Source organism: Grus americana, chromosome Z (genome assembly GCF_028858705.1).
Source record: "Grus americana isolate bGruAme1 chromosome Z, bGruAme1.mat, whole genome shotgun sequence".
In the NCBI taxonomy this organism is placed as follows: domain Eukaryota; kingdom Metazoa; phylum Chordata; class Aves; order Gruiformes; family Gruidae; genus Grus; species Grus americana.
Window position 1 is genome coordinate 36412500 of NC_072891.1, and position 15906 is coordinate 36428405.

At 36.0% G+C, this 15906-nt stretch overlaps 1 protein-coding gene across 5 annotated transcripts in view; it reads left to right on the forward strand.

Moving 5' to 3' along the window:
• The window catches only part of CCDC171 (coiled-coil domain containing 171), a 153850-nt gene that overhangs the window by 71940 nt on the left and 66004 nt on the right, over window positions 1-15906 (forward strand). For all 5 annotated transcript variants that reach the window (XM_054809711.1, XM_054809710.1, XM_054809712.1 and 2 more), the window contains 3 exons: window positions 2472-2698; window positions 3347-3529; window positions 6322-6507. In XM_054809711.1, coding sequence (XP_054665686.1) covers window positions 2472-2698; window positions 3347-3529; window positions 6322-6507 — 596 coding nt within the window. The remainder of the gene's footprint in view (window positions 1-2471; window positions 2699-3346; window positions 3530-6321; window positions 6508-15906) is intronic.

A 15906-nucleotide genomic window follows, 5' to 3' on the forward strand; every position in this document is an offset into this window, starting at 1 on the left:
ACACTGTTCATTAGTTTGATTCTCATTCCAGCATGTCTTGGAATGATCTCTTAGCTTGAATTTGAATACAGGTGCTGAGGTTTCCTGGTTTGGTTTGGTTTTTTGTAAGGTTAGTTTTGTAGGTTTGTTTGACCAGAATCTGTAGTGCAATAAACCAGAGAAAGTAAAGGTCAAGCTTTTTGAATACAAATATCATCAGCTGTTGCATACACAAAGCTTTTGAATCTTAGCATGAAAATTTTAGTCTTGTGCAGTACTACTAAGCTCATCCTGCTGACCTATTTCACCAAAACAGAGTAAACAAGAATTCTTTCTTCATCTGTCAGTTAAGTAAGATTTTTCACTTTTCATTGTCTTTTTGTTTGTTTAATGTAAGAATTAATTGCTCTTTGTGATATGTGTATTTGTGTTGTTAATTTCTTATACACATTGCAATATACATAATTTAATGCTTTTAATGTAATTCCTTGATCCTTCATGGGCAGGTACTTAAAATGTATACACTTAAACCATATATTCTTTTTCCAGTTATTATAGATAGTTTCTTGTGGAATTGCATTATATTCTCATTTCATCTTTCAAAGCAGTCAGTAACTTGCATCAATATATTTCTGTATATTTACCACAAACTGCTCTTCATAAAAAAAATAAAAAGAGGTCATGATTTGAACAGTAGATCATTGACAGTATCCTTGTTTTGATATTTGCCAAAAATCATGGCAAAGGAGAGGGGTTTTTTTTTAGAAGGTTTTGGTGTCATCTTACATGGAAGACAGTACAAATGTTCTAGTTTTAATTTTAGGTTAATTTATCTAAACAGTCAAACTAGGCAATGCATCATGACTAGAGAAAAGAGGTGGTCTTTGAAGCTGAAAGACAGATGGGACAATATAATCAGTTAAAATTATGAAGGTAACTTATCTTTTATGTGATCAGTAATATAGAACCAACATAAGGAAAAGGGAGGAGCCTTGGCCAAAGTAAACAGAGCATTGCAATATCAGTTTCTTCTGGGTATGATAAGAATAATGTTTTTTTTTTTTTATTTCAAAGGATGTTTTGTTAGTTGAAGTGCAAGATAAAAATTCTGGATAAGATTTTAGCTTTGAAGATGAATAGACAGAGTGCTATCTTAGACATGAAGAAAAGACAGATTTACTACTAGCTGGGGTTATGGAGAGCATGTACTCAAAAACGGTACTCTAGTTAAGCACTGGGACCTTTGAAATGGTGGTATTTTGAAACCAAGCAGGAAGAGTGGCTCTGAAAAAAGAATATTTGACTTTATCATGTGCTTTTTTTTTTTTGCTTCCACATAAATTTCATCTCCTATGTCTAAATGATAAATTCTGTATGATAAGAATTGTAATCTAAAAATATCAATAGACATGTTTTGTTTGCTTTGAACCTTTGGCTTTATCCTCATAATATATAAAAAGAAATTATTTAACTGAAAAAAGCTGTGGTTCTTTTATTCTGTTTATGTTCTTAAGTAAATATTTTAATTCACTGCAGCAACAGGAGATCTGCTGTACTACTGAATGTAAATAAGCTCTTCCATGCTTGTCATCTTACACTGATAAGTATCATAAGACAAGTAATGACAGATTAAGACCTGCCTAGCAGAGGGAAAACTAAATTACAAGACTTTTATTAAGGCATAAATAAACCTATTAACTGTTATCTGGAATACCAATTAGTGGAAGGAGCACTGACAATTTTATTTATCAACATTAAACACAATTATTAATTACAGACCTGACGAATCTAGCAGTAAGCAGGACATGTTGGGTGTGCTGGGGCCTTAAGTCCATTATATGAGAAGGATGATTACCAAAATCCTGTGGGGAAATAAGTAATTGTAGCTGTAAAATTTTAATTGCCTTGGAATAAGGTAAATTATATTCTCTTGTCTCAGAATATAAATAGTATGGCATTAAGGTACCAAGCCTCACTAATTTTGAATAGCAAATGATTTAGACATCTATAGAGGGGAGGGAAGAGGAGTCAGGAAACCCTCAGAAATTTGCATTGTAAATATTGCGATAAAGTGATTTACCATGTGCTATCACATCTGACATACTTGACCTGGCTTGCATTTGCTTGCATCTGTCTTACATGTTTTCTGAATTACAAAATTAGAACACCCAAGAAAGACTTAAGAAAGTATAGTATTGGAGGAGAACATAAAAACAACTGGTAAATTATTCTTTGACAAACAAACCCTTTTCTTTAGAATCCTATCCTACCCTTCCATACAAAGATTGATAGGAGTGGAGTGTTCATTGCTAATACAGAATTTATCCTAAAGCCTTTCTGAGACAGTCCTGTGAGTTCAAGCTTCTACTCTTTAACGGAAATTTCCTACTGAGTATTTTAAAGATGCTATTTGTTGTTGTTGCTTTTTTCCACTGAAAAACCCCAAAACTAATAACCTACTTGATGTTTCATTTTTGTTGTTAATCTTAAAGATCCAAAGCCCTGGGTTTCTGGACACTTACTTGCAAGTGCAGCCAGGAACTCCTTTTCAAAACTTATGGACAAGCTGGATGTAATAATGGAGACTGTTCCTCTACACAACACTAGGAGCATTACTTATCTGGAGAAAGATTCCTTGGTACAGAGGCTGGCTCATGGACTTCATAAAATAAATACCCAGGCCCTGGAAGCTGGATTGTGTGACAGACTACCCATTATGGTATGCATATTAATGATGCTACTTCATGTAAACAGTAGGTTCACAGCATAAGTGTTATGGTGAACCTCTCTTGATAGTACCATCAATTTTGTTTCAGATTGTTTAAGAGTCAGTTACATTGAACTCAGCTGTATAGAGAATCAGAAGCTGATTTGCAACATCCAAAAGCATTAGAGCATAAATACATCTTTTGTTGTCAAAGAATTTGAGATTTGATGTATCCAAGGAAAAGATTTTTTTCAAGTTCTATCAAAATTGTATTTGCTTTATAACAAACTTGCTTTTGTCTTTAACTAAAAGTTAAGATTCTTCTTTTTTCTTTTCTTTTTTTTCTTCTTTTTTGTCCTGCTCACTGTTATGTTTTTCAGTAAAGATAACCTTCTTCCCTTAAAATGAAAGCATAAACTCTTTCTCCTATAATCTGTCTTTTATTGTGGGCCTTACATGAAAACAGATACTTCCCCAAAACCAAGAGTTTTCAGTAACCCTCAACAGTGTTGTGAAACAGGTTCACATTTTTGCACTTGTGTGTCTTTTAGAGATGGAGGACAAAATGACAGCTTTGTCTAATTTGCTTGGGTATTAAATGTGATTGATTTTATTGCTAAAATAGCATGTTTTATAGCATATGGTTTTGTTTACTAACAGAAAAGCATAGCATCCTTGCAGAAGCAAATATTTGAATTTACACAAAGACTTCATACAGCAGAGGTGGAGCGCCGCTCACTGCGCCTAAAACTTGCAGAATTCAAATGGAATTTCAGTGAGATGAAAAAAGAAGCTGACAAAGCCCAGAGCCTGCGAGAACAATTAAATATTTTTAAGCAATCTGTAAGTGTATCTGATTTAGAGGAAACTGCTTACAAGAGATCCTCCTTTTTACACATGGTTTTATTTGTGTTCTTTTGAAAAACAAGTATAAGATCAATCTACTATTTACAGAACTTTCCAGAAAACACAGGAGTTTCTCTTTGATTTGTACAATGAGGTATTCTGTGTAAGTTACATGTTTGATCTTCAGCAAGCCAGATTTTCTTCCATATGATGAAAATGGTGATGTGAGGTGTGATTTATATATCCTAACAGGATTTAAGTATTTCACTTCAACAGAGTAAAGTCAGCTGGAATGAGGGTATCCAATAAGTATGTTCATGAGAAGTTCATAAAGCATAGATACACTATTTTAAACTCTGCACGGATATTACTGGATATTATGACAGACATTTTACTGTATCTGTGAGTATGGGTTATATCCTGAGCTAGTCAGTGCAAATTTTAGTGTGGCTGTTTCCTTGAAGGAGCAAGTTTATGGCAAGGAAAAAAAAAAGCTTCCTTCTGCATTCTCAGTAGCACATATGCACCAAATTCCTCTGACCCTTTGCTCTTGCTGATCAATTTACTTAAACACTATGGGTTCACTAACCTGTAAATAGCACTGTTTGGCAGGAATGAGAAGAGAATGAAAAGGTTGCTTAACGACTTTGTGGTGGGTTGACCCTGGCTGGAGGCCAGGTGCCCACCAGAGCCGCTCTCTCACTCCCCTCATTCACCAAACAGGGGAGAAAAAGGCATAACGAAATGCTTGTAGGTCGAGATAAGGACAGGGAGAGATCACTCACTAATTGTTGTCACGAGCAAAACAGACCAAACTTAGAGAGGGAATTAATCTGATTTATTACTAGGCAAAACAGAGTAGAGGAATGAGAAATAAAATCAACTCTTAAAACACTTCCCCCCACCCCTCCCATCTTCCCGGGCTCAACTTCACTCCCGGCTTCAACCTTTTCCCCCCTCAGCGGCACAGGGGGACAGGGAATGGGGGTTACGGTCAGTTCATCACACGGTGTTTCTGCCGCTTCTTCATCCTCAGGGGGAGGACTCCTTTCATCGTTCCCCTGCTCCAGCATGGAGTCCCTCTCACGGGGTGTAGACCTTCAGGAGCAAACTGCTCCAGCGTGGGGTCCCCCACGGGGTCACAAGTCCTGCCAGCAAACCTGCCCTGGCGTGGGCTCCCCTCTTCACGGGTCCACCGGTCCGGCCTGGAACTTGCTCCAGCGTGGGCTTCCCACGGGCCACAGCCTCCTTCAGGTGCCTCCACCTGCTCCAGCGTGGGGTCCTCCACGGGCTGCAGGTGGAATCGCTACACCCCCTCATCCTTCCTCCATGGGCTGCAGGGGGACAGCCTGCTTCACCATGGTCTTCACCACGGGCTGCAGGCGGATCTCTGCTCCGGTGCCTGGAGCTCCTCCTCCCCCTCCATCTGCACTGACCTTGGTGTCTGCAGAGTTTCTTACATCTTCTCACTCCTCTCTCCGGCTGCAAAAGCTCTCCCTCTCTAAGTGTTTTTCTTCTTCTTAAATATGTTATCACAGAGGCGCTGATTGGCCTTGGCCTTGGCCAGCGGCGGGTCCGTCTTGGAGCCGGCTGGCATTGGCTCTATCAGACACAGGGGGAGCTTCTAGCAGCTTCTCACAGAAGCCACCCCTGTAGCCCCCGCGCTACCAATACCTTGCCACGCAAACCCAACACAGACTTGAAACCACAGGATAGCAAGTAATGGACATGATGTTTGGGGGATTGATGCCTTTTTGTGGGTTGTCAGTTTGTTCCCTCATGGAATTGTTCCTTTAGTCCTTTTTGGAGGGGAAGAAGCTTATCTTGCTTCAGCATGCTGGAGGTTCACTCGGCATCTTTCCTCCTATGCTTATTTTCTACAAGTTGCATTCAGAATTGACCTATCTGAGAAAGTGAATGGATAAGGATTCTTATACATGCTGTACAGGTGCACAGCCTAACTGAAATAGTTGTGTCCCAGAATGAGCAGCATTTTCTGTAGTTGTGCCTAATGTTGATCTTGAAGCCTGGTTGGTAGACCTGTCAGTGTGTCCCAATCAAAACACTTCCAGGCAGAGAATATTTAGTAGATGATTTCACATCCATTTTCCTCCCTGTTGCTAGCTGGTAAAATAGATTTTTTTACTCAGATGGACAAGATCACATCTGATCATCTTCAGTTTTGTTCTTAATGACTTTTATTCTCTTACAATTCTGGGACAGTTAGATGAAATTATCACATTTTAGATTGTCATTCAAATGTAGGTGATGATTTTGCTTGAAGAATTATTTCTTCTTTAGATGGGGCTTTGGGCAACCTGGTCTAGTGGAGCATGTCCCTGCCCATGGCAGGGGGTTGGAACTAGATGATCTCTGAGGTCCCTTCCAACCCAAACCATTATGATTCTTTCTGGAAAGTTTTCGGGAGGGGAGAAAAAGTCCAGGAAGACGTTTACAAGGGTTAATAAGATATGCACTGAAATGTGGGGCATTGATCTGCATATTTCCTTCTATTCTTTACAACCTAGGGTACTAATTTGAATAGAATAATGAATGCATACTGTTTACAGTATGCAGTACCCTGCATGCTTTTTTGAAAAAACACAGTGAATGAAGTTGTCTGCTGTTTTATTCTTTAGTCATTTGTTTTCATGTTAAAACCCCTAAATTTTCATCTTTAGCACGCTTTTGTTTTAGAATTTTATGTTTGCAAGTGGAACTCTGAAAATCAAGCATGTAAACAAGTGAATACAGTTACACAATCAAACACAATTTATTTCCCTTATCAGAAACTGATCACCCATGAGAGGTTTGAAAGTGCATGTGAAGAATTAAATAATGCATTACATCGGGAACATCAGGCGCAAATGCTTTTGAATGAACAGGCACAACAGCTACAGGAGTTAAATAATAAACTGGAATTGTACTCCAATGAAGAAGCAGATAAAAACCAAGTCTTAAGTGAAACTATAAAGGTAAGATGATCATCCTTCTGAAATAGGCATCGGAAATTTATCTTTTGGTGAATAAGCCAAATCTTGCTGTTCTGTAAATAAAATTATAGGAGTAAATGCACACATACTACTCTGTCCGTTGGAATTTTAGGGCACTCAGAAAACACTTTCAAGATGAAACTTCAAGGTGTAACTTCTGTTTTCTGCTTTTCGGACTGGGTGGTGTACACCAATATCTGTAATATGTAAGGTGTCTGGATTTTACATGATACATAAGAGACAGCAGTTCTAACTATTGTGAGGTGTTTGCAGACTATAGGAGTAATGAAGGAAGAAATACTGGAATACTTTGATTTATGGTAGAGATCATAAGAATATTTTAAAGCCGGCATTAGCTGTTTCCTGAATATAATCTTAGGGTAGAGAATGCATTTTTCAGTTTTGAATATGCTAGGTGAGAGTAGAGGAAGATCCTTTTTCATCAGGATTTAGAATTTTCCCCAGACATAACAAATAATGAGGGAAAAGATGTTATCAGAATCTTTGATACCAAATCGAGGAGCAGAGAGAGAATAAGAGGTTTCAAACCAGGTGGATATCTAACATGGGAAGAGAAAGAAACCTTGTGATGGCAGGCTAGTAATGTGTGGTGACTTGAGCTCAGTAGCTTTTATTTATTTTTTATTTAAAGCAAGCTTTGCTGCTTGGGTCTGCTCTTCAGCCCTACTATGTTTCCACTTTTCAGTATTCTTCTGTGAATTGATAGTTGAGAAAAAGAGGCTGCTTCACTGATATTTTGAGAAATAGAAGCACTTGTGATTCTGAGGAAGATTTAGGGAGGAAGTGATAAGAAATGTCAAGAGGCGGGAGAAGAACCAAAAAGATGCAAGCTACAAAACTGGTAGAAATGTCAGAGACCATTGTTGAAAATATAACAGTGAAAATGGATGTCAAAGAGGATGACTTGCAACAGAGTTGAAGTTTGAAGTGATTTGCAGTGGAGGAAGCTGAAGGATGTTGTTAAATTTATTAAGGAGAGTTTCCACTAGCAGTATTACTTACTTCAAATACCTTATCTCACTAAGCATGAAAGACAATGACATTTCTAATTTACCTGTTGTTTTTTTAGGTTTTTTCTCCCTCCCAGTCCCCTAACTTTGGGCATTCCATTTCAATGTAAGAATAAACTTGTCTAATGTTTAAGTCAGGTTGCTGGTTAATACTATAGCTTTTTTGTTTCAGATATAACTGCAGTCTATATAAACCATTAGACTTGTGTTTGATTTCTTTGGGAAATACCTGAATCAAGATTTTTAAATGGGTATTATGAGCATAAAGAAGAGAAGGAATAGAAGACAGATACTATTTGAAATCTTCATTAGGGTCTACTCTTTATATGTTAATGCATGGTATTTCACCATGTTTTACTTTATATGTAAAACATACCTTTACATTTGTTCCAAGGAAATGAAACAAAAAGTCAATTGTAGGCATTTAAAATAAAGGATGGAGTTTTAAACAGATTTATTACATGGATTGTTGGATACTGAATTAAATTTCATGAATTATACTTTTATTAATTAAAGGCTAGATACAATTTTTTTTGACAGCAGTGATACTAAAATGTATCCTTATTCTGCAACCCCCTAGCAGTTGTTTGCTACTGGAATGACTTGACTTAGTGTAAAATGCTGGATTATAGCTGAAAGCTGTAAGGATACAATACAACATAATAATATACCTGTTGTGATAGGATGGAGGCTAAGACAAAAATAAGCCTTAGAGCTAAAACTTACCACTTACAGTTACACTGATTTGATTTTCTAAATGTATTACTCCATAATTCTCAATCCTTTCCATGGAGGAGTTTTGAACCAAATTTAAGTTGTAGACTTGTTGCTGTGTACTGTCCCTAAACTTCTGTTTAAATACCAGAAGGTTGGTTGACGTTTCCTAATTCCTTCATAATGTTTACTACAATAGTTAGCACAAAATGGCATTGTGGTTGTAACGGCTTGTATCTGTGACTATATCAAGTAAGGAAACAAGATCAGTTGTGGTAGCATGGCAGCACACGTTCATGATCTGGTATTTCTTAATATTTTATCATGCGTGTATGATTTTATAATGTGTACTTCCTAAATCATCATATTGCCTTCAATTTCTGTCATTGTGTTTTACAGGTCCAAACCTGTGCTGAATGAGTACTTTCTAAATTCAAGTAGCAGTCTAACACAAACTACTTTGATACCATGGAGTAAAAGGACTTTATTTTGACCTCTACATGTTTGGGTCTTTAAGTATACGTGTTTCATAAGCTTTTTCCTCCTCCCACAGTTTACCACAATCCTACTTTATTCATGGCTTTATTCATGACAGACAGAAGTGGTCTCTGCCTTTGCCCTGGCATTTTTACTGACAGACCTTTTTGTCTTGGCTAATTGCGTTTTGTGACTTGATTTTTTTTTTTTTTGGTAGCTCTTGTTTTGCAGTACAGTGGAGCAGTCTCATCTCTGTAATAATCAACTCTGACCTTGTAAAACAGTGTTCTTACAGTTGCATAAACTTTTAAACTCTTAAATAGTACAGAAATAGGGAAAAAAAGAACTGTGCACTGAAAAAATGTAACAGAAATAATAAGCCTCAATCTTCATCTTAAGATACAAAAGAATCTGTCAGTCTGGACTAAGTATACATAAAAAGTTGGAGAGTGTAGTGGCACACAAGTGATTTTGGATGGAGTAGTGTGTCATGGGGTAAAAAAACACTTGCTTTGAATCCTTTATTCATAGTTTTTAAACAGATAAAAAGGGGAAAAATAAAATATTAGATACGTTTACTTTTGATAACTTTTAAATTTATTCACACGTGAAAGGCAATCAGTAAGGGCATATTTGGGTATTCACGTACTTTCATAAAGTAGGCTTATTAAAGGAGTAATACTTAATTTCTTGGCTTTATCGGTTCAGATTTTAATCCTGTATATTTTTATCTTCTTAATGGCATATACCATAGAGACATCCAAGGTAGCCAATTACATTCAAGGTCAGCTGGAACTAAGCAACTCTTTTACACCACTTTTTTTATTCGATGAGGTAAACCAGTAGCTCTCATTCCCCTGTCTTTGAAGAGAAACTTGTACACAAATGCTAAACAGACATCTATAGCAGACATAATTTTTACTCCTTATACAAGCATGTTTTAATTCCAGTAAAATATTTTTTCTTCCTATTGACAGGCACTGGTTGTATATTTACTTACTTTTAGGTATCTTAGTACTTGTAATAAAAACAATATCTTTTTACGGTTAAATTTATGGAGCGTGTTATACAAATTGTTAATGAATAACTTCTCTGTGTGTTTCAAGTGCAATATATGTTAAATCATGTTAACTTGCTACTGATCTGCCTCAAAATAGTCTTCAATACATGTTTTAGAAGAAGATACTCTAAATTTTCGGTTTATTTACTCTGCTGAGTTTAGTGAAGCTGCCGTTGATTTATGACAGCATAAGTGAGAAAAGAACCTCATCCCAGTGCTTTCATAACACTTAAAACATTTTCTGATGGGAAGGTTTGGAGTGACTTCATTTAAATCTTTATATGTATATTCTGTGTTCAGGAAGTGTAGTATCCTTTGCTAAACAGATATATCAGAATTAATTAGATTCTGATGGAAATTGGGATTTCTACATTTGTTAGAAGTGGATGTTTTCCCTGAGCAGACTCTTTGTTCTTGGTGTGGATTTCAGATAAAGATGGTACACAATTTGCTGCTTTTTGTTGCTTTTCCTTTTTATACATTTATAGCTACATATTTTCCCAGAAAAATATTTTCAGTTATTTATACAATTACTTTTATTAATACCATTGCACACACTTTGCACGTCAGTTCTATAGTTGGCTATTTCTGCAAATGGTGCAGTATTCTAACTTACAGAAAGGTTAAAAGGCCTCACCTATATGAGGAAGACCAAGTGATTTTCCTGCTTTTCAAATAGAACAGCAAAGATTACAGTCACTATAAGAACAGAAATAGTGTTTGGATTTATTTTTTTCTAAACTCTCTTGTCCTTGTAAGTTGGAAAGACTGTTAGGATTTGGGTGCACTGAGGGGATAGTGTTGATTCCCTAAAACTTGTTTGTCACTTCGTCAGGAAATGGCATTTCCAGGCATTGCCCAGTTAAATTAAAGGCTGTTCTTTAAAGACAGCAGTGTAGCTGATTACCATTAGCATCTAACTTAATGGAGAACTTGTATTAATCAAGTTTAGCATGTTAAAGAGAAGCAGGCTCCCCTCTGAATAGGTTAGAAACTAAAATACATAATTCATTAATTAAATGGATTTTTTAAAGTTTCCATACTCTCTATGTTCTGAACACCTAAATAATTTATAGAGTAGGTAAGAATGAATTAGCATTGCCATCTGCCCTATTCTTAGTCAAAAGAGGTCATATGTTTTCTTATTACAATAAATTACAGGTTAAACAGTTTTGTCATGTATTTCAGTTTGTGTTAACATTATTTGTAAAATAAGTCTGCTCGTTGTTCGTCTGTGTTACATAACTTCCGCTACTGATAACTTCTTAGATAGATAGTCTTCAAGGAGTTAGGTCAACTAAAGACTTGCCCTGGAGCTGGTCCTTTGTGCTTTCTTGTTTAAAGATTGCAATGCATTGTATATGGAATTTAGGTATATGGGAAGGGATAGACTTCCCAGGCTTCCTTCTAGCAGCTGCTATCTTTACATAATAGGAGAGACACATAGAGGGCATCCTGTTGTGAACTGGACCTGAGAGCTTCTCTTCACTGAAGGGAAGAGAAGGCAACAGTGATGTAGTCTGCATTCTGTTACTCAATCTGCACTTCAGATACCTAAACTTAAACTTCACCTTAAATTTCTCTCTTCTGTGGTTTGTCCATGAAGTTTGTTTGTTTTATTGTCTTACTGTCTGCTTTATTATTTTTTTAAAAATCATAAACTTGTGCATGAAATCTTCTCTTGGAGATAAATAATTGTGCTCTATTCTGTTTAGCACTTTGAAAGCAGCTCTTTATGTTGAGGTGCATAGCTCTCCTTGCTTCGCTTCTCTGGTTAGCATCTAAGATTCAGGGTCCAGGGGTTGCCCTGTTCTTTTTCCAGTTTAGAGATCACCTCATTAGGAATATTGATCTCTGTGTTTCCTCACTGAACTAACTTATTTCTAGCCAGGTTGTTAGGACTGCGTATTTCCTTTGTTTTGTGCCTAGAACATTCATCAGTATCAGCATGAGTAGTCCGGAGGGACCGAGGTCAGTACATGGCCTTTAGAAAAGTATTGTATTTGCTCCACAGTCATCAATGAAGCAACCAAGCAACTAGCAATCACGTCGTTGAAGGTCTGCCTTAACTTTTCTGAGTCAGGCTTTCTGGAAAATACCTAAGTAACAAGCAGAATAGGAGGAAGAATAAAGTTAGAATTTGTGGTTATGAACTAGTTATGTATTTGCATTAAGATGAAGTTCAATATAACAATTAAAAATTTTGCAGTATGAGTCTCACAAACATCATTTCATTAGAAGCCCTTATTTTGAAAGGACATGGCATTGTTACTGTTTCATTCCTCTGCAGTTCCTCTTTTGTCCAGTTTTGCAAGTTGAATGTCGGTAATAGTTCATTGTAATTTAAGAGTTTAAGATAACTGAGGAAGATGCTCTCACCATTTTAACAATTTGGGTGTTCTGAAAGAAAATACTGCAATAAGTCATTATTACATAACATCAGTTAATCTTTGAAACCGAATTATGACCAGGAGTTAATTTCCAAGTAAGAACAGGTTTTCCCTTCTATAGAAAATTTTAGAAAAAGTTTGATCATGCTAGTCTGATTTCAACAGTCATTTTACTAATCATCTACCTAAGTGCCCTTCTGGTGGTTTGCAGAGGAAGACAAGTAACCAAGGCACGTAGAATTGTGCCCAGAAATAATGAAACTAATATGGAAACAAGAGTCCAGAATTTGGACCGCAAGTGGGTTTTTTTGGTCTAACATATTAATGACTGGCACAGAGTGAAATCTAGGCTGGTTTAGTTATATATTTACAGTGTAGTAACATAGTTCATTTCAGAAAATACTTTTTATCTTGAGTCTGCTTGCTGCACTGTGCTATTAAAAAAAATAATTCACACATTATGCTGAAGATTAAATAAAGGAAAACTTTAACAAAGTAATTGCATGAACCAGAAAGTTTTTATAGTCTTTTAAAAGTAGCTTCCGATATTTTCTGAGTATTCCATTTGTAGGAACTGTTTGCCTCCCTTGGGGGGAGGGAAGAATAAATGGAACGATATCAGGATATAAAAGCTTAATGGTTTTATTGCTGCATTGTAATTATACTAATAAACACCTCTGTCCATGACCTTGGAATTTATAGTGCAGTGAGAAAGATTTATTGACATGTAGTTTGGAAGAAAAATGGGATTATTGTGTAATTACAGTGTGTGGTTATTAAGCATCTGCACTTAGATACTGTTTATCCCTGTTATTTCAAGACCTTCAACTATGTTTCAGTTTTCACTCAAAAACACAGAAAGGCTTCTTGGTAAATCCAGTGCCTGGGAGATTTTTGTTATATTATTGGGTCAACTACAAAGTAACTTTGTTACCTTGAGATGTGCAGAGGGGATCAATAGATCTTTAAAACAGCATGTGATGTTTTTAAATGAATGTTCTAAACTCTATTTTTCCTAGTAGTTTAGATATCAATGTGTAAGACTTTCTGTTATACAGGTTCTTGATATACAAGTCCTTTATACATAGATTTGCTTCTTGCTACTGTTTATCTAGGATATCTCTAGGGCGCCATCATTTTTTCACCTTAGTCAGGTTTTCCCATGATCTCCCTTTGTATTTGTGTGAAGCTAACTCTGGAAAGATCTTTGTATCTTCTTGTGAAACCATAAGTAACTCAACTCTCAAATACCTATTGGAATATAATTAAGCTATTGGAATGTAATTAAGTATGCATCTAACTGGCATAAGGCTGAAGCAAGAGATGCATTCGTTTGCACTTCAGTCCTTCTTGGCTACATGCAATGACAGCAGTGATGCCTATCTTTCATATAATTTGGTTTTTTAATTTAATTCAGCACTTTATTTTCATTAGGTCTTTGTTGATTTTCAAGGGCAAGTTTTTTCAAAATTTATACCACTTTCAGCTTCCAAAATCAATAGCTATGCTATCTTCTTTTAATCATGAAAAGCATGGAAGCTCTTTGAGATTGTAGCAGGATAACAAATTCAAAACAGAAATTATTTTTTATGTTGTCTAAATTCTTGTGTTGACTTTTACAATAAGTATTTATGAAAAAGCCACTGAAATTTTTGTTGCTACCTGACTCTTTTTACTGTCTCAGTTCAAATGACTTTTAATTTTTTTTAAAAAGCTTTCTAGCTAATGTAAACCCAGCTTAATCATTGTTTGTTTTTTTTTTTCTTCTGTCTGTGGACTGTACAATAAGTAATTAAGTGATTTAAAAATTATGAATTTAAGATTCACAATTCAAAGTAACAGTCCCAAGATTTTATTTATAAATAGTACTTTGCTGTCATACAAGAAAATTTCTCAGGTATAAGAATGAAGAAATAAGTGTTCTTAAAAAACCACCAAAGTTAATGATAATTTACTAAAATAATTGGTTGTGTGGTATCACCCAATGTGTTTGATAATAAAGCATATGTATTACTGTTGCTTCTATAGGTGTGTGAAGCAGGTGATTTTCCAAGTTTTGTACCATCATGGTGCCTTTTTATGTTATAACTAGGAAACATACCAAAAGTGAAAAATATGAATAATAATTCAATTCAACAGTTGCAGTGATTTATTGCTGTCAGTGTTTACCGTGTCTGCTTCAGGATCTGTGTGTGCCATGCTCAGATAAATGTATTCCTTGTTTAACGTTTGTGCTCTCAGTCGGCACTTGATATGACACAAAGTATATCCAGAGGGAAAGGAAACACCCAATCAATATGCCTTTATAGCACTTTGATCTCCTTGCTGAATATTGGGATGTGATATTTTTTTGAACTTTTTCAACAGAAAGATTTAGAAGTTGCCTTTTATATTAGATAAATTTTGTTTTACCATATCTGTTCTTTCTGCTAAGAAGACTACTCTCCAGTTTTTAATGAAGGGGGGAATATGGGTGACCTGTATAAAAGAATAGATCTTTTAGTATGAAATTATATATTTATCAATTCATTCTTATTTTATTGAGGTTTAAAGAGTAAAAGGGATAAAGAGAATCATGTATGCGTGTTTCCTGCTGCAGATACTTCATGCAGCGGGATGTGGCTGGCATAATATTAAAATAAACTATGCATACACTAAACAGTATTTGGGGCTGTCTGTGGATACACATATACCTGCATACAAATGTATGGTTCGGTCAGTACTCTTCTGAAGGAGAATGCAGTGTTTTAATGTAAACTGCATGAAGTGATACATCTGCTGAAGCCCACATTAGTGCCATGTTAAAATAAGGTTTATCCAATTCATTAATTAAAGAAAATGAAAAACTCTTGCTGAAGCAAGATCAAAACTTTAGGTGGCATAAATTGACATACTTGTCACTGTCCATAACAGCTTAATGTGATGGTTCACACTAGTGCGCTAGTGTCTGGTGGAATTGTGCAGCAGCCTCTTCCATGGAACTGCTGTAGAATGGCCTGCAGCTCTAAAACAACTTATCTGGGACTACCAGTATATTAAGGTCACAGATAGTATATTTTCTTACTCAGAACTCAACCTTCTGTTTAGAAAATTTCTCGAAACTCTTATAAAGACTCTTAGGATTCTCATTTTTTGAACCAGTGTCTAAAGTGAAGACATATAGTCAGTGTACCATAATACTTGTTTCTTAAATTTCGTTCTGAAGCAGGATGCTGTGTGATTTAACCTGTCCCTCATGACTTTTTAGTCTATGTCCAGATTCTCACTCATAGTAAAGCTAAAGTCTAAATGCTGTTTGTATCTTTATCTTGTATACTGTGTGCTAATGTGCACAATTAAATGTATAGCAAAAGTAAGCAACAGTATTGCACATGCTTGTGTATAGCAGAGAGCAGTGTTAGAGAGCAGCATCAGAGTTTACTGTAAAGTTAGGTGCCTCAATACATATACATACACAAGAAAGTTATGAAAAGTCCTCCTTTGCAGTACCAGGTATAAACCATCTTTTTGAAAACTTGGAACTGTAACAACTAAAAGGCTGGGGGTCTGTTATGGTAAAATGTGTAACAGTGAAAAAAATAGCATTGTTTCTTTTCTATGGAGATTAAGTAACTGATTTAAAGGCATGACGCTGCCAAAGCACAGAAATGCTGCTGCTCGTTCAGGGCTGGATCTTATCTAGTCTGCATAGGGTTAGGTATTGTAGTGG